Below are 19,800 nucleotides of genomic sequence, written 5' to 3' on the forward strand. Positions count from 1 at the left end.
TGCTGCAGGGCTAAGAGCTAAAGAGAAATAACAGAGTCAAGTTAAGCACTTGAAGACAATGGATCTCTGGCCCAGCCATAGTAGAGAATCTTCTCTGAGCATCTTGGGAATTCATATGAGATGCTACAAATCCTTATATAAAAGTAGGTATTACACCCTAGAGTTAAGGGCCATGCCCTCAAATCAAGAACAAAATCAAAACTGACCTGCCCTAACCATGCATAAAACCAGGCCTGACAGAATGAAGATGATCTGTAATTTCACTGTTTACTACAACAAAACTCAGTACCCTTTAGTATAAGACAATAAAATCCATATTTCCTTAGTACAGCATTCAGACAGCTCATAATACAATAACTAGACATACAAAGAAGCAGGGGATCTGACCCATATTCAAGGAAAAAGTAATCAACAGAAATAGACTAAAAAATAATCCATTTGATAAAATCAGCAGACCAGGACTTGTATACAACTGTTACATGTATGTACAAGATTTAAAGGAAAACAGGAGACATCTTGTGAAGAAATGGAAACTAAAAAAGAACCAAATGGAAATTCTAGAACTGAAAATACAATATGTGAAATAAAAAAAAAGATTAAAAGAACTGAATAGACTTTATTTATTTATTAATTTTTTTTATTTACTGATTTTAGCCCAAGAGGAAGGGGTAGAGAGAGAGAGAGAGAGAGAGAGAGAGAGAGAGAGGAACATTAATCCGTTCTTGCATGTGCCCTGACTGGAGACTTAACTGACAACCTCTCGGCTTCGGGACGATGTTCTAACCAACGGAGCTATCATCCAGCCAGGGCTTTAAACAACAGGCTAAACACTGTAGAAAAGGGGTCAATGAACTTAAAGACAGGTCAAAGACATTAAATAAACTGAAGGAGAAAAAAATATTGCAAAAAAACTTAACAGAACTTCAGCGGACAATATCAAGCAGTCTGAAATGTCATGCACCTTAAGTTCCACAAGAAAGGAAAGAGAAAATAAGGTAAAAATATTTGAATTTTAATACAGGCTAAAAATTCCCCAAATTTAGTGGTAAACATAAGCCCACAGACTGAAAAAATCTCAGTGAATGCCAAGCAGGATAAATATAAAGAACATCATACCAAGGCACATATTAGTCAAAGTAATAAAAATTAAAGCTAAAGAGAAAAATCTTAAAAGCAGTTCTCTTCTTTTTCTTCTTTTTTTAGATTTCATTTATTGATTTTTAGAGAGAGGAGACAAAGAGAGAGAGAAAGTGGGAGGGGGAGAAGTGGGAAGCATCATCTTTGTTGTTTCCTGTATGTGCTCTGACTGGCCAAGCCCAGGGTTTCAAACTGGTGACCTCAGCATTCCAGTCTGATGCACTTCTCGTATTTTCTTAAAAGGCTTTTAAAAGCAAAAGGAAAAATACTGAAAATTCTGGGAAGTAAAATATGTGACAACAGCATAAAGAATGAGGTAAGGTAAATGGAATTATATCCTTGTAAAGTGCTAACATTTTGTATGAAATGGTACAAAATGTAAAGGATCCCTGAACCGTGATGGCAAACCTTTTTATAAAAACCACCCATTTTTGCCCGACCAGGAGGTGGAGCAGTGGATAGAGCATTGGACTGGGATGCAGAAGGACCCAGGTTCCAGACCCCGAGGTTGCCAGCTTGAGCGCCGGATCATCTGGTTTGAGCAAAAGCTCACCAGCTTGGACCCAAGGTTGCTGGCTCAAGAAAGGGGTTACTCAGTCTGCTGAAGGCTCCAGTCAAGGCAATTATGAGAAAGCAATCAATGAACAACTAAGGTGTTGCAAGGAAAAACTGATGACTGATGCTTTTCATCTCTCTCCGTTCCTGTCTGTCTGTCCCTATGTATCCCTCTCTCTGACTCTCTCTCTCTGTCTCTGTTTAAATAAATAAATAAAACCTGTCCATTTTTTTTCCCCATTTTTCCAAAGCTAGAAACGGGGAGGCAGTCAGACAGACTCCCGCATGCGCCCGACCAGGATCCACCCGGCATGCCCACCAGGGGGCGATGCTTTGCCCCTCTGGGGCGTCGCTCTGTTGCGTCCAGAGCCACTCTAGCGCCTGAGGCAGAGGCCACAGAGCCATCCCCAGCGCCAGGACCATCTTTGCTCCAATGGAACCTCGGCTGCGGGAGGGGAAGAGAGAGACAGAGAGGAAGGAGAGGGGGAGAGGTGGAGAAGCAAATGGGCGCCTCTCCTGTGTGCCCTGGCTGGGAATCAAACCCGGGACTCCTGCACACCGGGCCGACGCTCTACCGCTGAGCCAACCGGCCAGGGCCAAACCCGTCCATTTTTTGCAGTGCTGGTCAACCTGGTCCTTCCCGCCCACTAGTGGGCATTCCAGCTTTCATGGTGGGCCAATCGTGGCGCCCTTTGGTTGCTCCGCTACCGCCCACCATGAAAGCTGGAACGCCCACTAGTGGGCAGGAGGGACCAGGTTGACCAGCACTGCAAAAGTCGGTGGTTTTTATAAAAAAGTTTGCCATCACGGCCTAGAATAACCTCTAAAATATAATATTTAGCAGTATAATTTTTTGCTTGTTTTTTATTTTATTTTTGTGAGAGAGAGTGAGAGACAGCGACAGACAGGCAGGAAGGCAGAGAGATGAGAAGCATCAACTCATAGTTGTGGCATCTTAGTGCTTCTCATGTGTCTTGACTTGGGGGCTCCAGCTGAGCGAGTGACCCTTTGCTTAAGCCAGCAACCTTGGGCTTCAAGCCAGTGACCTTCAGGCTCAAGCCAGCGACCATGGGATTATGTCTATGATTCCATGCTCAAGCTGGAGAGCCCACACTCAAGCCAGATGAGCCTGTGCTCAAGCTGGCAACCTCGGGGTTTCAAACATGGGTCCTCAGCATCCCAAGTGGTTGCTCTATCCACTGTGCCACTGTCTGGTCAGGCAAGAAGTCCTAAATATCCCATTCTCCCTGACTGATACTTGCTATTTGAAGACTATTTTGATTCCTTGATTCCTTTTTCTTAATTCTGTATAGTATAAATTGTGGCCACATAAAATATTATAATGAAAAAAAGTGTTAAACCAAATGTATTATTAGAAGTTTATGTTTCTTTTGTAGAAATTTTCAGGAATACTTAGAACTTGATATTATGCTAGTGTAAGTATGTTCCCCTACTCCAAAAACTACTAAATTTTACATAATTTGTTTCTTCTATAACAAAGATCTTTGAAAACTTTTTCTTAAATGGCCAGCTACTGAATATTATAAATTTATAGGCCAAACTCAACTCTGCCATTCTCGCACAAAAGCAGTCATAGGTAATACATAAACAAATGAGCATGATAGTATTACAATACAACTATTAAAACAGGCAACCAAGCTATAGTTTTCTTTCCTTTTCTTTTTGCAAAAGAGAGAAACAGAGACAGAGACAGACAGGAAGGGAAAGAGATGAGAAGCATCAAATCATAGTTGCATCACTTTAGTTGTTCACAGACTTCTTCTCATGAATGCTTTGATCTGGGGGGACAGGAAACCCAGCCAAGTCAGTGAACCCTGCTCAAGCCAGCAACCTTAGGCTCAAGCCAGCCACCCTGGGCTTTAAACCAGCAACCATGTGATCATAGACGACTCCCCACTCAAGCTGGTGAACCCACGGCTCAAGCTGGTGAGCCCATGCTCAAGCCAGGGACTTCAGAGTTCTGAACCTGGGACTTCAGCATCCCAGGTCAATGTTCTATCCACTGTGCCACCACCAGTGAGGCTAAACTTATATTTTTGTACACAACTTTGTAATCATTATTCTGAGAATTGTTTTAGGTTAGCAGTCTGTTGAGCAATTGATTTCCTCAACCTTCAGTGACTGGATAGGGACTGGGACAGTTACATTTCTAGGCCTGTCCTCCTGTCCTCTAGTTAGCAGCAGCCTTATATTTTTATCTCATCGTACAAATCAAATATTAGAAGTATCTGGAGACTTATACAAGAATGTCTTATACAAGAAAACATATACAAGAATGTCTACTGTAATATTGTATAAATAACAAAAAATTGGAAGCGGCCTGATTATGGTATATTTTTACAATGAAATAATTATAACTGCTAAAAAGCCACAGGTTTGTCAAGATACATAGACAAATCTTCCAATCATACTAGTGAGGGAAAAAACAAGTTGCAGAATAATATACACAAAAGACATTTATTTTAAGTTTAAGATAGCAAACAATACTTTTTAGTTTATAGATGCTTACAAACACTGTAAAATGCTAAAACATGTGTGTAAATTGAAACATACCAATCTCAGCATAGTAGTTACCTCTAAGAAAGAAGACAGGAATGGGATCTGGAGGCTACACTGAGAGCCTTTAACTTACCAGTAATGTTTTATTTCTTTAACAGTAAGATCAGTAACAGAAATATCTGAAACAAATGTGGCAAAATGTTACTTTTGTTTGTTTTTTTCTAGAGCTGTGGGTACTTGGCTATTCAATATATATATAATGTTTTGGGGTGGTTTTTTTTTTTGTTTGTTTTAGCTAGAGACAGAGACAGAAAGGGAGAGATGAGAAGCATCAACTCAAAGCTGCAGCACTTTAGTTGTTAATTGACTATTTTCTTTTACATGTCTTAACCGCAGTGGGTGGGGGCAGCTCCAGCTTAGCCAGTTACTTGCTCAAGCCAGAAGGCTTTGGGCTCAAGTCAATGACCATGAAGTTTCGAACCAAGCTCCTCAGTGTCCATGCTCTATCCACTGCAACACCACCTGGTCAGGCTCATTATATTATTCTTTATGTTTTTCTGTATGTTTAGAACGTTTCTTAATCTAAAATAGTTAGAAAACTAGTGGTATAAATATATAACTGCCTAATATCACAGGTGCCTAAAAAACATGTAGGCAAAATACAGGTCAAGAAGGTAATATGTTATAGATGTCTGTACAATCTTGATGCCTAGCTCCAAATCAACATTAAAAACAAATAAAACCTAATGAGGTTTAGCTCCATGGCTTTGGAAATGGAAAAGCTAAAACACCAGATGAATCATAGCCACATGCTATAAACGACTTGATTGTTTCAAAGCTGTATTTTAATATTGTTCAGCACTGCTCTACTATAGTTTCTAGTACAGTATAGTACTGGCTATCATAAAAAAACCTGTCATTAACACATGAGTCTATTTTTAAATTACAAGGGTGTGTTCTTTTTCCTTTTTCTTTTTTTTTATTCAGTGAGAGGAGGGGAGGCAGAGAGGCAGACTACTATATGCACCCTGACCAGGATCCACCCAGCAAGCCCATCTGGGGGGTGCTGCTCCCTTGCTCAGCAACCAAGCTCTTCGTAGTGCCTGACGCAGAGGCCATGGAGCCATCCTCAGAGCTCAGGGCCAGGTAACTCCAATCAAACCATGATTGCAGGAGGAGGAGGGTGGAGGGGTAGAAGGGTGGAGGGGTGGAAGGGTGGAGAAGCAGATGGGGCGTTTCTTCTGTGTGCCATAACCAGGAACCACAAAACCTGGGACATCCACATGCCGGGCCAATGCTCTACCACTGAGCCACCCAGCCAGGGCCCTAGGGTGTGTTCTTTCATCTTACTCTGTAGAGTTATTGACTCTATAGCCATTAGAAACTCCAATTGTAGGCCCTAACAATTTTGGCATTGACTACTTCAGAGAGAAAAGAAACAGTAAAAGGGTAACAAGGAGATAACAAATATGTTTATAATGATATGAAATCATCATAACAATAGAAGCTAAGATTAACAGAGCACTGGCTATGTGCCAAGCACTATTCTAAGTGTTTTAGATTTAAATCTCACATTCACCCTATGAGGTTGTTATCCTATTTCATTGATAAGGATAAGGGCAATTAAAAGATAGAACCAAATGTTTGAATCCAGGCAATCTGACACTAGAGACTACTGCCTCATTGCTAACAATATCCTGGTAATTCAACCACGCACACTGCTTGGACCCTGCCATATGCAAGGCATCATGCTGGGAACTCAAGGTACAAAGAGATACAACATGGCTTTCCTTTGTGTTTGCATCTGACTGACTACACAACTCAGTTTTTTTCACCAGTAATTATGTCAAAATAATCTCCTTATTCAAAATACTTCTCTAAATAATTAAGGGTAACTGTTAAGGTGACCAATCATCCTGCTTTAGGGAGGACAGTCCTTCTTTTGTAAGTTCTGTCCTCCCTTGAAATGTGTCCTCCTACATGCCCTCCTTTTTGATATTGAAGACTACTAATATGTAAATGTCCATATTCGATTGATGCAGAGTCGATCCATTGCGTGTGATGTTACGTATTTGTATTTGACATGATGATTCATCAAGCATCAGTACAGTGTGGAGAGACGCGATTATGAGACGCATGCGCTCCACACAAGAGACCTTGAGAAAGAGCAAGATATACTGAGTTCGCAAATGGCTTTGTGTACTTCTTACTGAAACACGGCACGGCACATACATCATTGTAGACTCACGATTATTTCTTTCTCAGTGAATATTCAAAATAGACAAGTAAGCACAATTCACATATGATTCAATATGAAGGTTATTTCTTGTTCAGATATTTCCAATATATTGTTACAAGATGATACATTGACAAAAAATATTCATTCAATGGAAAAGTACTCATTTAGATAATATTTTTTGACATGACGATTCGTCAAGTAGTTTTTTTCTTACAATTATTAAAAATAAATAAGCATGTAAGCATAATTACAATACAAAATATCACAAATGTGTTTCTTTTCTTTCTTTTTTTTTTTGTATTTTTCTGAAGCTGGAAACGGGGAGGCAATCAGACAGACTCCTGCATGCGCCCGACAGGGATCCACCCAGCATGCCCACCAGGGGGCGCTGCTCTGTTGCAACCAGAGCCATTCTAGCGCCTGAGGCAGAGGCCACAGAGCCATCCTCAGCGCCTGGGCCAACTTTCACTCCAATAGAGCCTTGGCTGCGGGAGGGGAAGAGAGAGACAGAGAGGAAGGAGAGGGGGAGGGATGGAGAAGCAGATGGGCGCTTCTCCTGTGTGCCCTCGCTGGGAATCAAACCCGGGACTCCTGCACGCCAGGCCGACGCTCTACCACTGAGCCAACCGGCCCGGGCACAAATGTTTTTCTTATGCATTTATCATATTATAGTGTATTATTGTTGCAATGAATAAAGTGTTTCTTTTATTTACGATATTGTTTTCTTCAAATTATTTTTGTCCTCCTTTTCAGGTAAAACAGTTGGTCACCTTATTGTTATGAATAATTTTCAAAACAAAGAACTACCAATTTAAGGAGATTCAAAAATTAATCCAGAGAACTTCCTATTTCAGATTCCCCATGCAAGTAGCTTAGAAGTCACCACTCTGTACCAACAAGTAAACACGCTAACCAGGCTGAAAAATGAACTCTTCTTGGTTCCATAAGAGAGAGGAAGACACAGGCAAGCCACTGCCTCCAGGACTGGAGAGACAGACGAATACAGGCAGTCATGGCTGACAGGAGACACAAGCAGAAACTGCCACAGGAATCAATGCCAGGGTAGGAAACCCTGAACTATATATAACTGATGAATTGGTAGAGGCTCAGTGTGGACAACTCAGATTGTTAAAAACTCCAGGGGGACCCACTCATAGAGGTAACCCCACAATATTGTGAGATTTGCCTCCACTAACTCAACTAGGTTCCCATAGTAAATATTAGAGAAAAATCCCACAGGTGAAAGGAACCATTCTGAAATCTGCCAAACCATGTGTTTTTAAAAAGACCTACCCTTGCCTGACCAGGTGGTGGTGCAGTAGATAGAACGTCGAACTGGGACACAGAGGACCCAGGTTTGAAAACCCAAGGTCACCAGCTTTAGCGCGGGCTCATCTGGTTTGAGCAAAGCTCACCAGCTTGAACCCAAGGTCACTGGCTTGAGCAAGGGGTCACTCGGTCTGCTGTAGCCCCCCCCCCACTCCCCAGTCAAGGCACATATGAGAAAGCAATCAATGAACAACTAAGGTGCCATAATGAAGAATTGATGCTTCTCATCTCTCTCCCTTCCTGTCTTGTCTGTCCTTATCTGTCCCTCTCTCTGTCTCTGTCACAAAAAAACAAACAAAACAAAAAACCTACCCTCAGGAGAATCTAGTTAAACAAAGCCTAACCTGCTGGAGTATTATCAGAACCTAACTGACCTGGGGAAGGAAAATACAGTCATGAGCTACATAATGACAATTTGGTGAATGACTGACCATGCATGATTGTAATGGAGCTGAAAATTTTCTATTGCATAGTGAAGTCACTGCTGTTGTAGTATTGTAGCACAGTACATTATTTGAATGTTTGCTCTGGTGCTGGTGTAAACAACCTACTACATTGCCAGTAGTATAAAAGTACAGCACATACAATTATGTATAGTAAATAATAATTGATAATGACATACAATGAATAACTGTTATTGGTTTATGTATTTACTGTATTATAGTTTTTATCATTATTTTACAGTGTATTCTTTCTACTGTGAAAAAGTTTGCTGTAAAGTATGATGCTGTGATATGCCAGTGGTAGCATCTTAAATCTTCTATTGATTGTATCTCCTTTTTATTTTTTGTATTTTTCTGAAGTTAGAAGCGAGGAGGCAGTCAGACAAACTCCCGCATGCGCCCGCCAGTATCCACTCAGCATGCCCACTAGGGGTTATGCTCTGCCCATCTGGGGCATTGCTCTATGGTAATTGGAGCCATTCTAACGCCTGAGGCAGAGGCCATGGAGCCATCCTCAGCACCCAGACCAACGTTGCTCCAATAGAGCCTTGGCTGCGGGAGGGGAAAAGAGAGATAGAGAGGAAGGAGAAGACGAAGGGTGGAGAAACAGATGGGCGCTTCTCTTGTGTGCCCTGACTAGGAATCAAACCTGGGACTTCCACATAGTGGGCCAATGCTCTACTGCTGAGCCAACCGGCCAGGGCCTGATTATGTTTCTTGATTGCATCATTTTCTCTTGTGCTTGACTTAATATTGTACTGTTTTGTACAATAATATGTTGAACAGACTAGTAGCTGAGAAGCAATAGGCTATGACACAGAGCCTATGTATGTAGTAGTCTATATCATCTAGTAAGTACATTCTATGAGGTTCATACAAGGACAAAATTGCCTAATGACACAAAACATATCTACTTCCAAGTATTTATCCAAAGAAACCCAAAATGATAAATTTAAAAGACATAGATATCCATATGTTTATTTCAGCATCATTTACAATAGCCAAGATATGGAAGCAACCTAAGTTTCCATCAACAGATAAATGGATAAAGAAGTGGTGCATATACACAATGGAATATGACTCACAAAAAAATATAATCTTGCCATCTGCAACAACATGGATGAACTGAGAGGATATTGTGTTGAATGAGATAAGTAAGACAGAAGAAGATAAATGCCAGATGATTTCAGATGGGAGGGAGGTTGTGGGGGACAAATGAAAAATGAGAAGGGATTAAAAGTACAAATTGGTAGTTATAAAATAGTCATGGGGATATATAGTACATCATAGGAAATAAAGTAAATAATATTGTAATAACTATTTATGGTGTCAAATGGTTACCAGATTTATCGGGGTGATCACTTTATAAGTTATAAAAATGTCTAATAACTGGGTTCTACACCTTAAACTAATATACATTGTACATCAACTGTAATGAAAAAAATTAAATGGTTAAAAAAAAAAAGAAAATGGCTCTGGCTGGTTTGCTCAGTGGATAGAGCACTGGCCTGGTGTATGGACGTCCCAGGTTCAATTCCCAGTTAGGGCACACAAAAGAAGCAACTATCTGCTTCTTTCCCCTCCCACTCTCCCTTCTCCCACAGCCGATGGCTTGATTGGTCTGAGCACTGGCCCAGGGCACAATAGCTTGGATGGTCTGAGCATCAGCCTCAGGCGCTAAGAATAGCTTGGTTGATTTGAGCACTGGCCCCAGACAGGGGTTACCAGATGAATCCTAGTTGCGGTGCAAGTGGGAGTCTGTCTGCTTCCTCTCCTCTCACTTAAAAAAAAATTACAGGTCAGACTAAAAGGAAAAGAACACACCTTAAAGAGACAGAATCAAACTTGGCAGAAATGTTAGAATTATCAGACTAGGAATATAAAATAACTATGATTAATATGATGAGGACACTAATGCAGTGGTAGAAAACTACTACTGTAACGGATAAAGTAGACAGCATACAAGAACAGATGGACAATGTAAGTAAAGAGATGGAAATCCTAGAAAGAACCAAAAAGAAATACTAGAGGTAAAAATAAAGAATGCCTTTGAAGGGCTTATTAGTAGATTGGTCATGGCTGAGGGAAAAAGCTCTGAGATAGAGGACACATCAAACGAATCCTCAGAAACAAAAATAAATAAATAAAAGGAAAGAGACTGATGATTGGAAGAGAAAACAGAACAGAGTATCTAGGACAACTACAAAAGATATAACGTAAGTGTAATGGAAATATAAGAAGAGTAAGCAAGAGAGAAAAATAACAGAAGAAATATATGAAATAATAATGATAGAAATTCCCCTAATTAATGTCAGACATCATACTACAGATTCAGGAATTTCAGAGAACACCAAGCAGAATAAACGCTAAAAAACAAACTATAACCACATACAGCATATAATTTCCAAATCACATTAAATCAAATATAAAAAAAAAATAGGAAAGCCAGAGCAAGCAGTGGCGCAGTGGATACATGCGGAGGACCCAGGTTCGAGACCCCGAGGTTGCTGGCTGAGTGCAGGCTCACCAGCTTGAGCATGGGTTCAGAGACATGACCCCATGGTCTCTGGCTTGAGCCCAAAGGTCACTGGCTTGAGGAATAGATCACACCCTCTGCTGTAGCTCCCCCCCACACCCATCAAGGCACATATGAGAAAGCAATGAATGAACAACTGAGGTGCCCTAACAAAGTTGATGCTTCTCATCTCTCTCTCTCCCTGTCTGTCTGTCCCTATCTCTCTCTCTGTCTCTGTCAAAAAAAAAAATTAGGGCACATATTTCAGGTCTTTTCTGAGTCTGTGCCTCCTGGATTCGAATCCTTTAAAATCCCAACTAAGCTTTTGATTTGTTTAAAAAGAGAGAAAGAGAAACTAATTCTGAGAAAGGCCTCTAATATACCATGACACCATAGACAGTGTCCATATATTAATATTGGATATTAATGTTAAATTTACAAAAAATATGTATTTTCTCAGTGTTTTTCCAGTTCTAAACTATAATGCCACAACCATTATGAGTAAATATGGCAAATTCATATTGTGAAAATCAAACTTGAATTTGTTGGCATCTAATCAAAAGTAGCATTACCTATCCCTTTTACATCTAATAATCTGAGTGTATGCTTTTTTTTTTTTTAAGCAAGCAGAAGCAAGATAAAATGTTTGCCCTACTGAAGTCACTCATGTATGAAAGATATTTAAAAACCACTTTCTGATAAGGATAATATACCTAAAAATGCTTAAGAGAAAATTTCTAAGACCTCATGCATTCCCATTTCATTTTACCCTTACTTTGGAATTTCCTGGTGGATAGGTAAATAAATTATGATAGTGGACCAATGAGAAAATAAATTGAGACATTACACATTTAGGGTAGTAATGATAAAATTTTAAATTGAAAACTATGTAGAGATGGACAAAAAAAGTAAAAGAAATTATGTTTACACGTAAATATATTTTTGTAGATATGTGACATGAAAAACAAATGCATGTAAGTAGGTAAATAACCTTTGACTAACTTAATAAAGTGCTTCTATATATGAGAAACCTGCAGTTTATCCTTGGCAAAACTTTGGACCTGACCAGGTGGTGGCGCAGTGGATAGAGCATCAGACTGGGATGCCGAGGACCCAGGTTCGAGACCCCGAGGTAGCCAGCTTGAGCGCGGGCTCATCTGGTTTGAGCAAAAGCTCACCAGCTTGGACCCAAGGTCGCTGGCTCCAGCAAGGGATTACTCGGTCTGCTGAAGGCCCGCGGTCAAGGCACGTATGAGAAGGCAATCAATGAACAACTAAGGTGTTGCAATGCGCAACAAAAAACTAATGATTGATGCTTCTTATCTCTCCATCCTGTCTTTCTGTCCCTGTCTATCCCTATCTCTGACTCTCTCTCTGTCTCTGTAAAAAAATAAATAAAAAAATTTGGGTGGAGCTTAAAAAATAAATAAGGGCAATGTAAAAGAGATTAATCAAAACCTCAGTAAGTCTAGGAATAAAGTATAGCAGAAATTGAGAAGAATACATAGTCTTTGCTCTCAACATTTCCTTAATGTCTAGCTAGTGGTTCTAAAACTTGAGCATAAATCAAAACCATTTGGAGAGCTCGGTACAACACACATTGCTGGGCTTTATCACAAGAATTTGCATTTCTGGCCCTGGCCAGTTGGCTCAGTGGTTGAGTGTTGGCACAGCGTGTGGAAGTTCTGCATTCGATTCCTAGTCAGGGCATACAGGAGAAGCGCCCATCTACTTCTCCACCCCTTCCCCTCTTGCTTCTCTCTCTCTCTCTCTCCCTCTCTCTTCTCTTCCCCTCCTATAGCCATGGCTAAATTGGAGTGAGTTGGCCCCAGGCGCTGAGGATGGCTCCATGGCCTCCACCTCAGGAGCAAAAAAATGACTCCAGTTGCAACTGAGCAAGGGCCCCAGATGGGCAGAGCATCGCCCCCTAATGGGCTTACCAAGTGGATCCCAGTTGGGGCGCATGCAGGCATGTCTCTGCCTCCCCTTCTCTGACTAAAAAAAAAGGAATTTGCATTTCTAACAAGTCCTTGTGTAATGCTGATACAGTGGTTCAAGGAGTACACTTTTAAGAATCACTGAATAACTTTATTGCCTTACAAACAAATCATGTGTGCCTGACCTGTGGTGGTGCAGTGGATAAAGCGTCAACCTAGAATACTGAGGTTGCCGGTCTGAAACCCTGGGCTTGCCTGGTTAAGGCACATATGGGAGTTGATGCTTCCTGCTCCTCCCCCCTTCTCTTTCTCCTGTCCTCTCCTATCTAAAATGAATAAAAAAATTAAAACAAACAAATAAATCATGCTAATTCTAACTCCATATTTTTATATTCATGTTACTGCTCTCGTCCTTATCTTTAGGAATATACTGTGACTTGGAACACAAAGGAATATAGATATGAAAGAATTTGAGAAGAAAACAAACCAATACAAATGAAAGTACTAATACTTCATTTGGACTTCAAAGACTCAGCCACTTCAGGCTCATACAGTCAGTCACAACCATAGCAGTAATAACTGAGTTTAAAAGGAATAAAAACAGCCAAGAATAACCACAGACATGCTATTAATGCCAATTTTCTACCATAATAAATTAGAGTAGGCAGGAAAAGATACCTATGATAGCCAGGAAATAAGGAAAACAGAGACCTGAAAAAAACTGAATGAGATTAGGAGAGCAGCAGTGACACAAACTTTAAATTGAAATAAAAAAGAAACAGATACATTAATGAAGGAAGAGATATACATTGAACCAAAGTGACCATACAAGAAAAAAAGAGAAAAAATAGTGAATAAACTATTTAAAGTGTGGGGCAATTAACTGAAAGGATAAACCAAGTTCTAAAAACCTATGTAACAGTATGACTATGCCATATTAAGACACATCAACAACAGAGCAATCTGGAAACAGTCTGAAAGAAATGAGCCATATGCACTTTTAGTAAGCATAAATGGCTTTAACATAGCATAACTATCATGAACAATAACACTAGAGTCAAAAAAGAAAAGGTTCAAATATGGTTGACTATCATCAAGGCAAAAACAAGTACTTTATACAATTTAGCAAAATTTTTCAAAGAATTATATCCAAAAGTCCTGCTAATTAATGGGTAATTAACAGGAAATATTAATCATACAAATATCTGTGACTTTTCTCAAGTGTTATTCAAAAAGAAAATAGAGTCACATGAAATATAATATGATCACTTGAAATACTCTAATTTTTACTTACCAGTGGGAAGGTCTTCAAGTTTTGCAAGGTCATTCTCTTCTATTCCAGGCATTCCTGCATCACCACCTGGTTTGATTTGTTCTGCCCAAGTAATAAAAGATATAATTCTATATATTTCCTTACATAAATTGAATTTGAAGGAAGATAATAATCAGTTTCTAAAGCAATAAGCTATACTGACTGAATATCTATATACTTTGCTTTGGACATAGTTGTAGCTCTAAAATAACTTACTGTTCTTTTTCTACTAAAGGATCTGAATTTGAAACAACATGGCCCTGGCACAATTGGCTCAGTGGTAGAGCATCAACCTGGCAGTGAATGTCCAGGGTTCAATTCGCGGTCAGGGCACACAGAAGTGTCCATATGCTTCTCCACCCCTCCCCCTCTCACTTCTCTCTCTCTCTTTCTCTCTCTCTCTCCCTCTCTCCCTCTCTCACTTCCCCTTCTACAGCTATGGTTCCATTGGAGTGAGTTGGCCCTGGGCACTGAGGATGGCTCCATGGCCTCACCTCTGACCCTAAGAAGAGCTTGGTTGCTGAGCAACGGAGCAACGCCCCAGATGGGCAGAGCATTGCCCCTAATGGGCTTGCCGGGTGGATCCTGGTGGGGGCGCAGGCAGGAGTCTGTCTCTGCCTTCCTTCCTCTCACTGAATATAAAAAAACAAAAAAACAGAGAAAAGTCAATATCCTATTAATACAAAACAAAATAATTGTAATACCTTTACCATGTGGAATATGATTGCTTGATGGTTCTTCATTCTTTGCTACAGAATTCTCAGGTACTTTTGGAAGATTTTTAGGTGCTGCATGATTGTTTATACCCAATTCATTTCCATCTTTTAATTCAAACCTGTGGGCCTCTTGCTGTTAAATAAAGATTTGGTAACAATAAATATTTTTCAGTTCAAAACATTAAATCATTGACAAAACTATTACCTAAATGTTCTGAAACAGTTCACTTTCTAAAACATATACCATAGGTCCAAATTTCAAACACTTGGAGATATGGGATATAATATTATTTCCTGTTCAGTTTTTATTATCAGATACAAAGTCAAAAAATAACCAACAACACCTTTTAAAGTCTCTATTTACAGTAACTGGCCTAAAATGTTGGCAGAGGTAATTCCCTTTGGCTATGCTAGGGGAATGATTCTGCAAGAAGAGAGTCTTGCTGAGCACTGTAGGTTATTATAGATACCTACTGTTGGGCATTGTCCTGTGTGCTATGGGAAGGGTAGGTTCTTTATAGACAAATGCTGTAATCCAGCAGGATGGCAGGCAGCAGAAAACTGGCACACAGGTGGCCCCTCAAATGTGATAAATGGCTACTGACATTGTAAGGCTTTTCCCCAAGCAGAAACAGCAATGGTAGTTAACAGGCCGACTCCTTCCCAGGTTCGCAGACCACCAAAGCATAAGAAGTAATGGCAGAAAATACACCAGGTCAGTGCTCCTTCCAACCTGCTCCAAACCATATCATCTCTTTGCAAGCTTAAATCTTCAGGTATATGGTTAGGCTTGACTCAATTTTATTAATGGGCCAGTTTTCTCTTTTATATTGGTTGAGCTGCCTCAGTAGAAAATTGGGAGACTAAGAGTCAAGAAGATATGCTTGGTTTGTCATATATGTCCTATACTTAATACAGGATGGGGCAAAAGTAGTTTTCACTTATTCGTGTGGAAAATACAATAATTAATAAATAATAACATAAGAATAAGCTGTGTTTTGTGTACTCACATCTATAAACCTTTTGCCCCCCCCCCATTTAATGCTTTTATATATGGTTTGCAAACTCTAAAATACTAAAAAAAACAATAAGAAATGAAATTGAAAAGTCAACAAACTACTGTTCAGAAATACTTTTCCATTTAAAATAGTTTAAAGGTGTCCCTTTGATGTGTTATGTGAATGGACAATATTAAATATTCTTAAAAAAATAAGAGGGTTTTCTAAGTACAATCCTGGTGATTTGGTAAAGGGGCAGCTAATTGTTTTTTAATAAATTTTTTATTCTGAAATAATTTTAACTTCACAGAAAAGTAACTAATCCTCATCAATTTCCTTTAGTGTTAACATTTTATATTATCATGGCACATTTGCAAAACTAAGACACTAACATTAGTATACAATTGACCAAACTCCAGACTTTAGATTTCACCATATTTTTCGCTCCATAAGACACACCTGACCATAAGACATACCTAAGGTTTTAAGGAGAAAAATAAGAAAAAAAATATTCTGAACCAAATGGTGTGTTAAAATATTTAATAAGCCCTGGCCGGTTGGCTCAGTGGTAGAGCGTCGGTCTGGCGTGCAGAAGTCCAGGGTTCGATTCCCGGCCAGGGCACACAGGAGAGGCGCCCATCTGCTTCTCCACCCCTCCCCCTCTCCTTCCTCTCTGTCTCTCTTCCCCTCCCGCAGCCAAGGCTCCATTGGAGCAAAGATGGCCCAGACGCTGGGGATGGCTCCTTGGCCTCTGCCCCAGGCGCTGGAGTGGCTCTGGTCTCGACAGAGCGACGCCCTGGAGGGGCAGAGCATAGCCCCCTGGTGGGCAGAGCGTCGCCCCTGGTGGGCTTGCCGGGTGGATGCCAGTCAGGCGCATGCGGGAGTCTGTCTGTTTCCAGCTTCAGAAAAATACAAAAAAAAAAAAAAAATTAATAAAATACCATATTTTTCACTCCATTAGACGCACAGGCATTTTCCCCTCCACTTTTGGGGGGGTAGGAAAAGTGCGTCTTATGGAGCAAAAAATATAGTAAGTCTTTTTTCTGTTCCAGGATCCAATCCAGGATACTACATTGCATTTAAGTCCTCAGGTTTCCTCAGCCTCCTCTGGTCCACATTTTTCTTCATTTGTTGCATGAAAGCAGTAAACAAGTAAGTGTAACTATATTCCAAAAGATTGTATTTATAGATTCAAAACTGTGAGTTTACTACTATTTTCCCATCACAAAATATTCTTTGATTTTTCAACCATTTTAAAATGTAATAATCATTGTTTGCCCATAGGTAGTATGAAAATAGGAAACAGGTTGGATTTAGTTGGCTCCTTTTCCAGAGTAATTTCTAAATTACTTGGTTAAAAAAAAAATCCCTAAATAAAGTCATGGTGCACTTTGACCAGTCACAGGAAAGCAACAAAAGATGATAAAAATGTGAAATCTGCACCAAATCAAAGGAAAACTGTCCCAGTTTCTGTAGGATGATGTGGCAGCATGTGCGCATGCGCAGATGATGGTGTAACACCGGGGATACAGCGGAGCAGCCCACGGCCATGCCAGTGGAGATGTGGACGGTACAGAGGAAAGTTCAGTGTGTTCTGTGGCTCGCTAAATTCGAACCCATGACTAAAGTGCAAAGTGAATATCGGCGCATTTATAATGAAGCGCCACCACATAGAAATAACATTACTTGGTGGGATAAGCAGTTGAAGGAAACCGGCAGTTTGGTGGAGAAACCCCGTTCTGGTAGGCCATCAGTCAGTGCCGAGTCTGTAGAGGCTATACGGGATAGCTACCTAAGGAGCCCTAAAAAATCTGTGCGTGAGCCCACATCGAACTGTACTGAATAGGTATGAAACTGGGAGAGTTTTCCTTTTATTTGGTGCAGATTTCACATTTCTACCGTCTTTTGTTGCTTTCCTGTGACCGGTCAAAAGTGCACCATGACTTTACAGACACACTGTACAATTTATATCATATAACTTTCATTGGATTTGTTACTGTGGAAAAAACCCTCAAATTTCACAGAATCAATTTGTTAGAGCAGTTAAATAGGGTATAAAGGGTAGGGAGTAGAACAGGCAGCTGGTCTAAAGGGTAAGGGCTAGTGTGTTACTCTAAGCATCTCCCCCTTCCTACCTGTTCCATTTAAGGCAGTTATAAGGGAATAGAATTATTGAAGAGTACATTAATTAGTTAATAATACAAAAATAGCCCAGTACAGAAGAGCAGAAAGAGAGAACTACACTTGCCTATAAAAAGGGAAAAGCTCTCTTTTAAGCATAGGCTTGGAAGAATAGAAGAGAGCAAACTTACCCCATTATTTATATGGACTTGTAATAGCACAAATGGAATAGCAACCTCTCTTCCCTTCCTTTTCTGTTCTATTATGCTTCTCTAATGATCCAGTGTCTCAGTAATGCTTTCTGCTTGTTCTCAATTCCTCTATGCCTCTAGCTTACTCAGGCCTGTCATCTTCCAGCAATCTATCCTCACATCTTAAATTACAGACAGGCAGCAGCTACTCTACTCTGTAGATTCAAAAAATGAAATACAGAAAAAACAATGTCCTCAATATCATGCTGTAAAAGAGTAAAACAGCTAAGAATGAAAATCTAGTCTCCTTAACTTCTAGTCCTTTAGAGGAGATGCTATCAAAGAGCAACATAAATATTTTTTACTGTTCAACTTCTTTTTACTTTAAATCACAAGACTTTATACAAACCACAGTTAGATGAGATTACAAGTGTAAAAAAATGAATTTCCTAATGACTAGTAATCTTTAGATAAACTCCATTTCTAGCAGGGCCTTTATAATATATATCAACTAAAAATGTATAAATTAATTAAAGAATTTGCCACCCCAAAAATATGAATCAAAATAGTGGCTAGTGGCTAATGTTTTATTTCTAGGTTTAAAAAAAAATTCATAATTACAAAGATTTCTAATTAAGGGGAAAGATTTTTCAATTATTTTTTGATTCTCAAAAGCATAAAGTAGGAAGTAACTGACTTTTCAGTTAAATGTTTTTGACTTTACTTTCTGGGAAATACATTAATAGCAAAAAAAAAATTTTTATAAGACAGATAAGGGATATTTAGCTTGAAATTAGTTTTAAGAGTAAAGGTTATGTTTTTGTAAGTATCTAATTTCTCAACAATAAAGCCACTACAAGTCATTTTAGAATTAGGCAGGCTAGAATACTTAAAAATACAATTTTGTATGACAAAAGTACATATTTTAATTTCTAAGTAACAAGGTTTATAGTAAGAACATATTTTAAGTATTCTTTTTCATTTACCTTTTGTTCCTGTAAAAACTGGTCTGCTAACTTTTTAATATTTTCTTCATGCTGTGCTCTTAATTCCTTGATTTGTTGTCCACACTGAAAACTAAATTACAGAGTCATTTTTTAGACTATATTATCTTGTGTTGTAGTCTCAAAGTTGTCTAGAAGTTGAAAACTTACATTTATAAAGATGAAGCATTCAATTAGCAAGAGAATGGGCAAGGGAGGACAAAGACCAGACATAAATATAGCTCACAATGAAAAATTTTAAAATATTTGAATCTTTAATAAATGATAAAAAATACAGATAAAGCTAAATTTAAAAAAACCACAAATTAGAAAGATAAGTTTCTTTTTAAAAATTGCATTTAGTTCATTTTGTTCAATAGATTCCACATATGAAAAATGAACTAACAAGCACAATAGAGACAGACTCATAAATAAAGAGCAGGCTGAAGGTATTGGGGCAAAGTAGAGGTGGGATTGAGCAAAATATAAAAAGAAAGAAAAAACTCATGGACACAGGGAAAAAATTGCATTTATAAGAATCAACTGTCAAAGCCACTTTAATCACAGAATAGAAAAATACTACAAAGGAAAAAACTGTGGAACCAAAATATAGTAATAGATGAGAAAAAATTATGAGAGTTAATAGGAGGGGCAGAGGATGATTCATCCAACAGTTAGTACTTTAACAGAATAATAAACCATAAGAAGAGCAAGAATAGAAGAAACTAATAAAGATGAGACTGGAATCATTAAGAGAAAATGTAAAGCAACCAAACAGATACTAAGACTGAATTTCCACTGCAA

At 39.1% G+C, this 19,800-nt stretch overlaps 1 protein-coding gene across 4 annotated transcripts in view; it reads right to left on the minus strand.

The window, feature by feature from the left end:
* GOLM2 (golgi membrane protein 2) overlaps positions 1-19,800 on the minus strand; it is a 123,716-nt gene that overhangs the window by 54,028 nt on the left and 49,888 nt on the right. For all 4 annotated transcript variants that reach the window (XM_066341612.1, XM_066341614.1, XM_066341611.1 and 1 more), the window contains exons 4-6: positions 19,000-19,090; positions 14,692-14,836; positions 13,970-14,050 (exon numbers count right to left, since the gene is read on the minus strand). In XM_066341612.1, coding sequence (XP_066197709.1) covers positions 13,970-14,050; positions 14,692-14,836; positions 19,000-19,090 — 317 coding nt within the window. The remainder of the gene's footprint in view (positions 1-13,969; positions 14,051-14,691; positions 14,837-18,999; positions 19,091-19,800) is intronic.

Source organism: Saccopteryx leptura, chromosome 6 (genome assembly GCF_036850995.1).
Source record: "Saccopteryx leptura isolate mSacLep1 chromosome 6, mSacLep1_pri_phased_curated, whole genome shotgun sequence".
In the NCBI taxonomy this organism is placed as follows: Eukaryota; Metazoa; Chordata; class Mammalia; order Chiroptera; family Emballonuridae; genus Saccopteryx; species Saccopteryx leptura.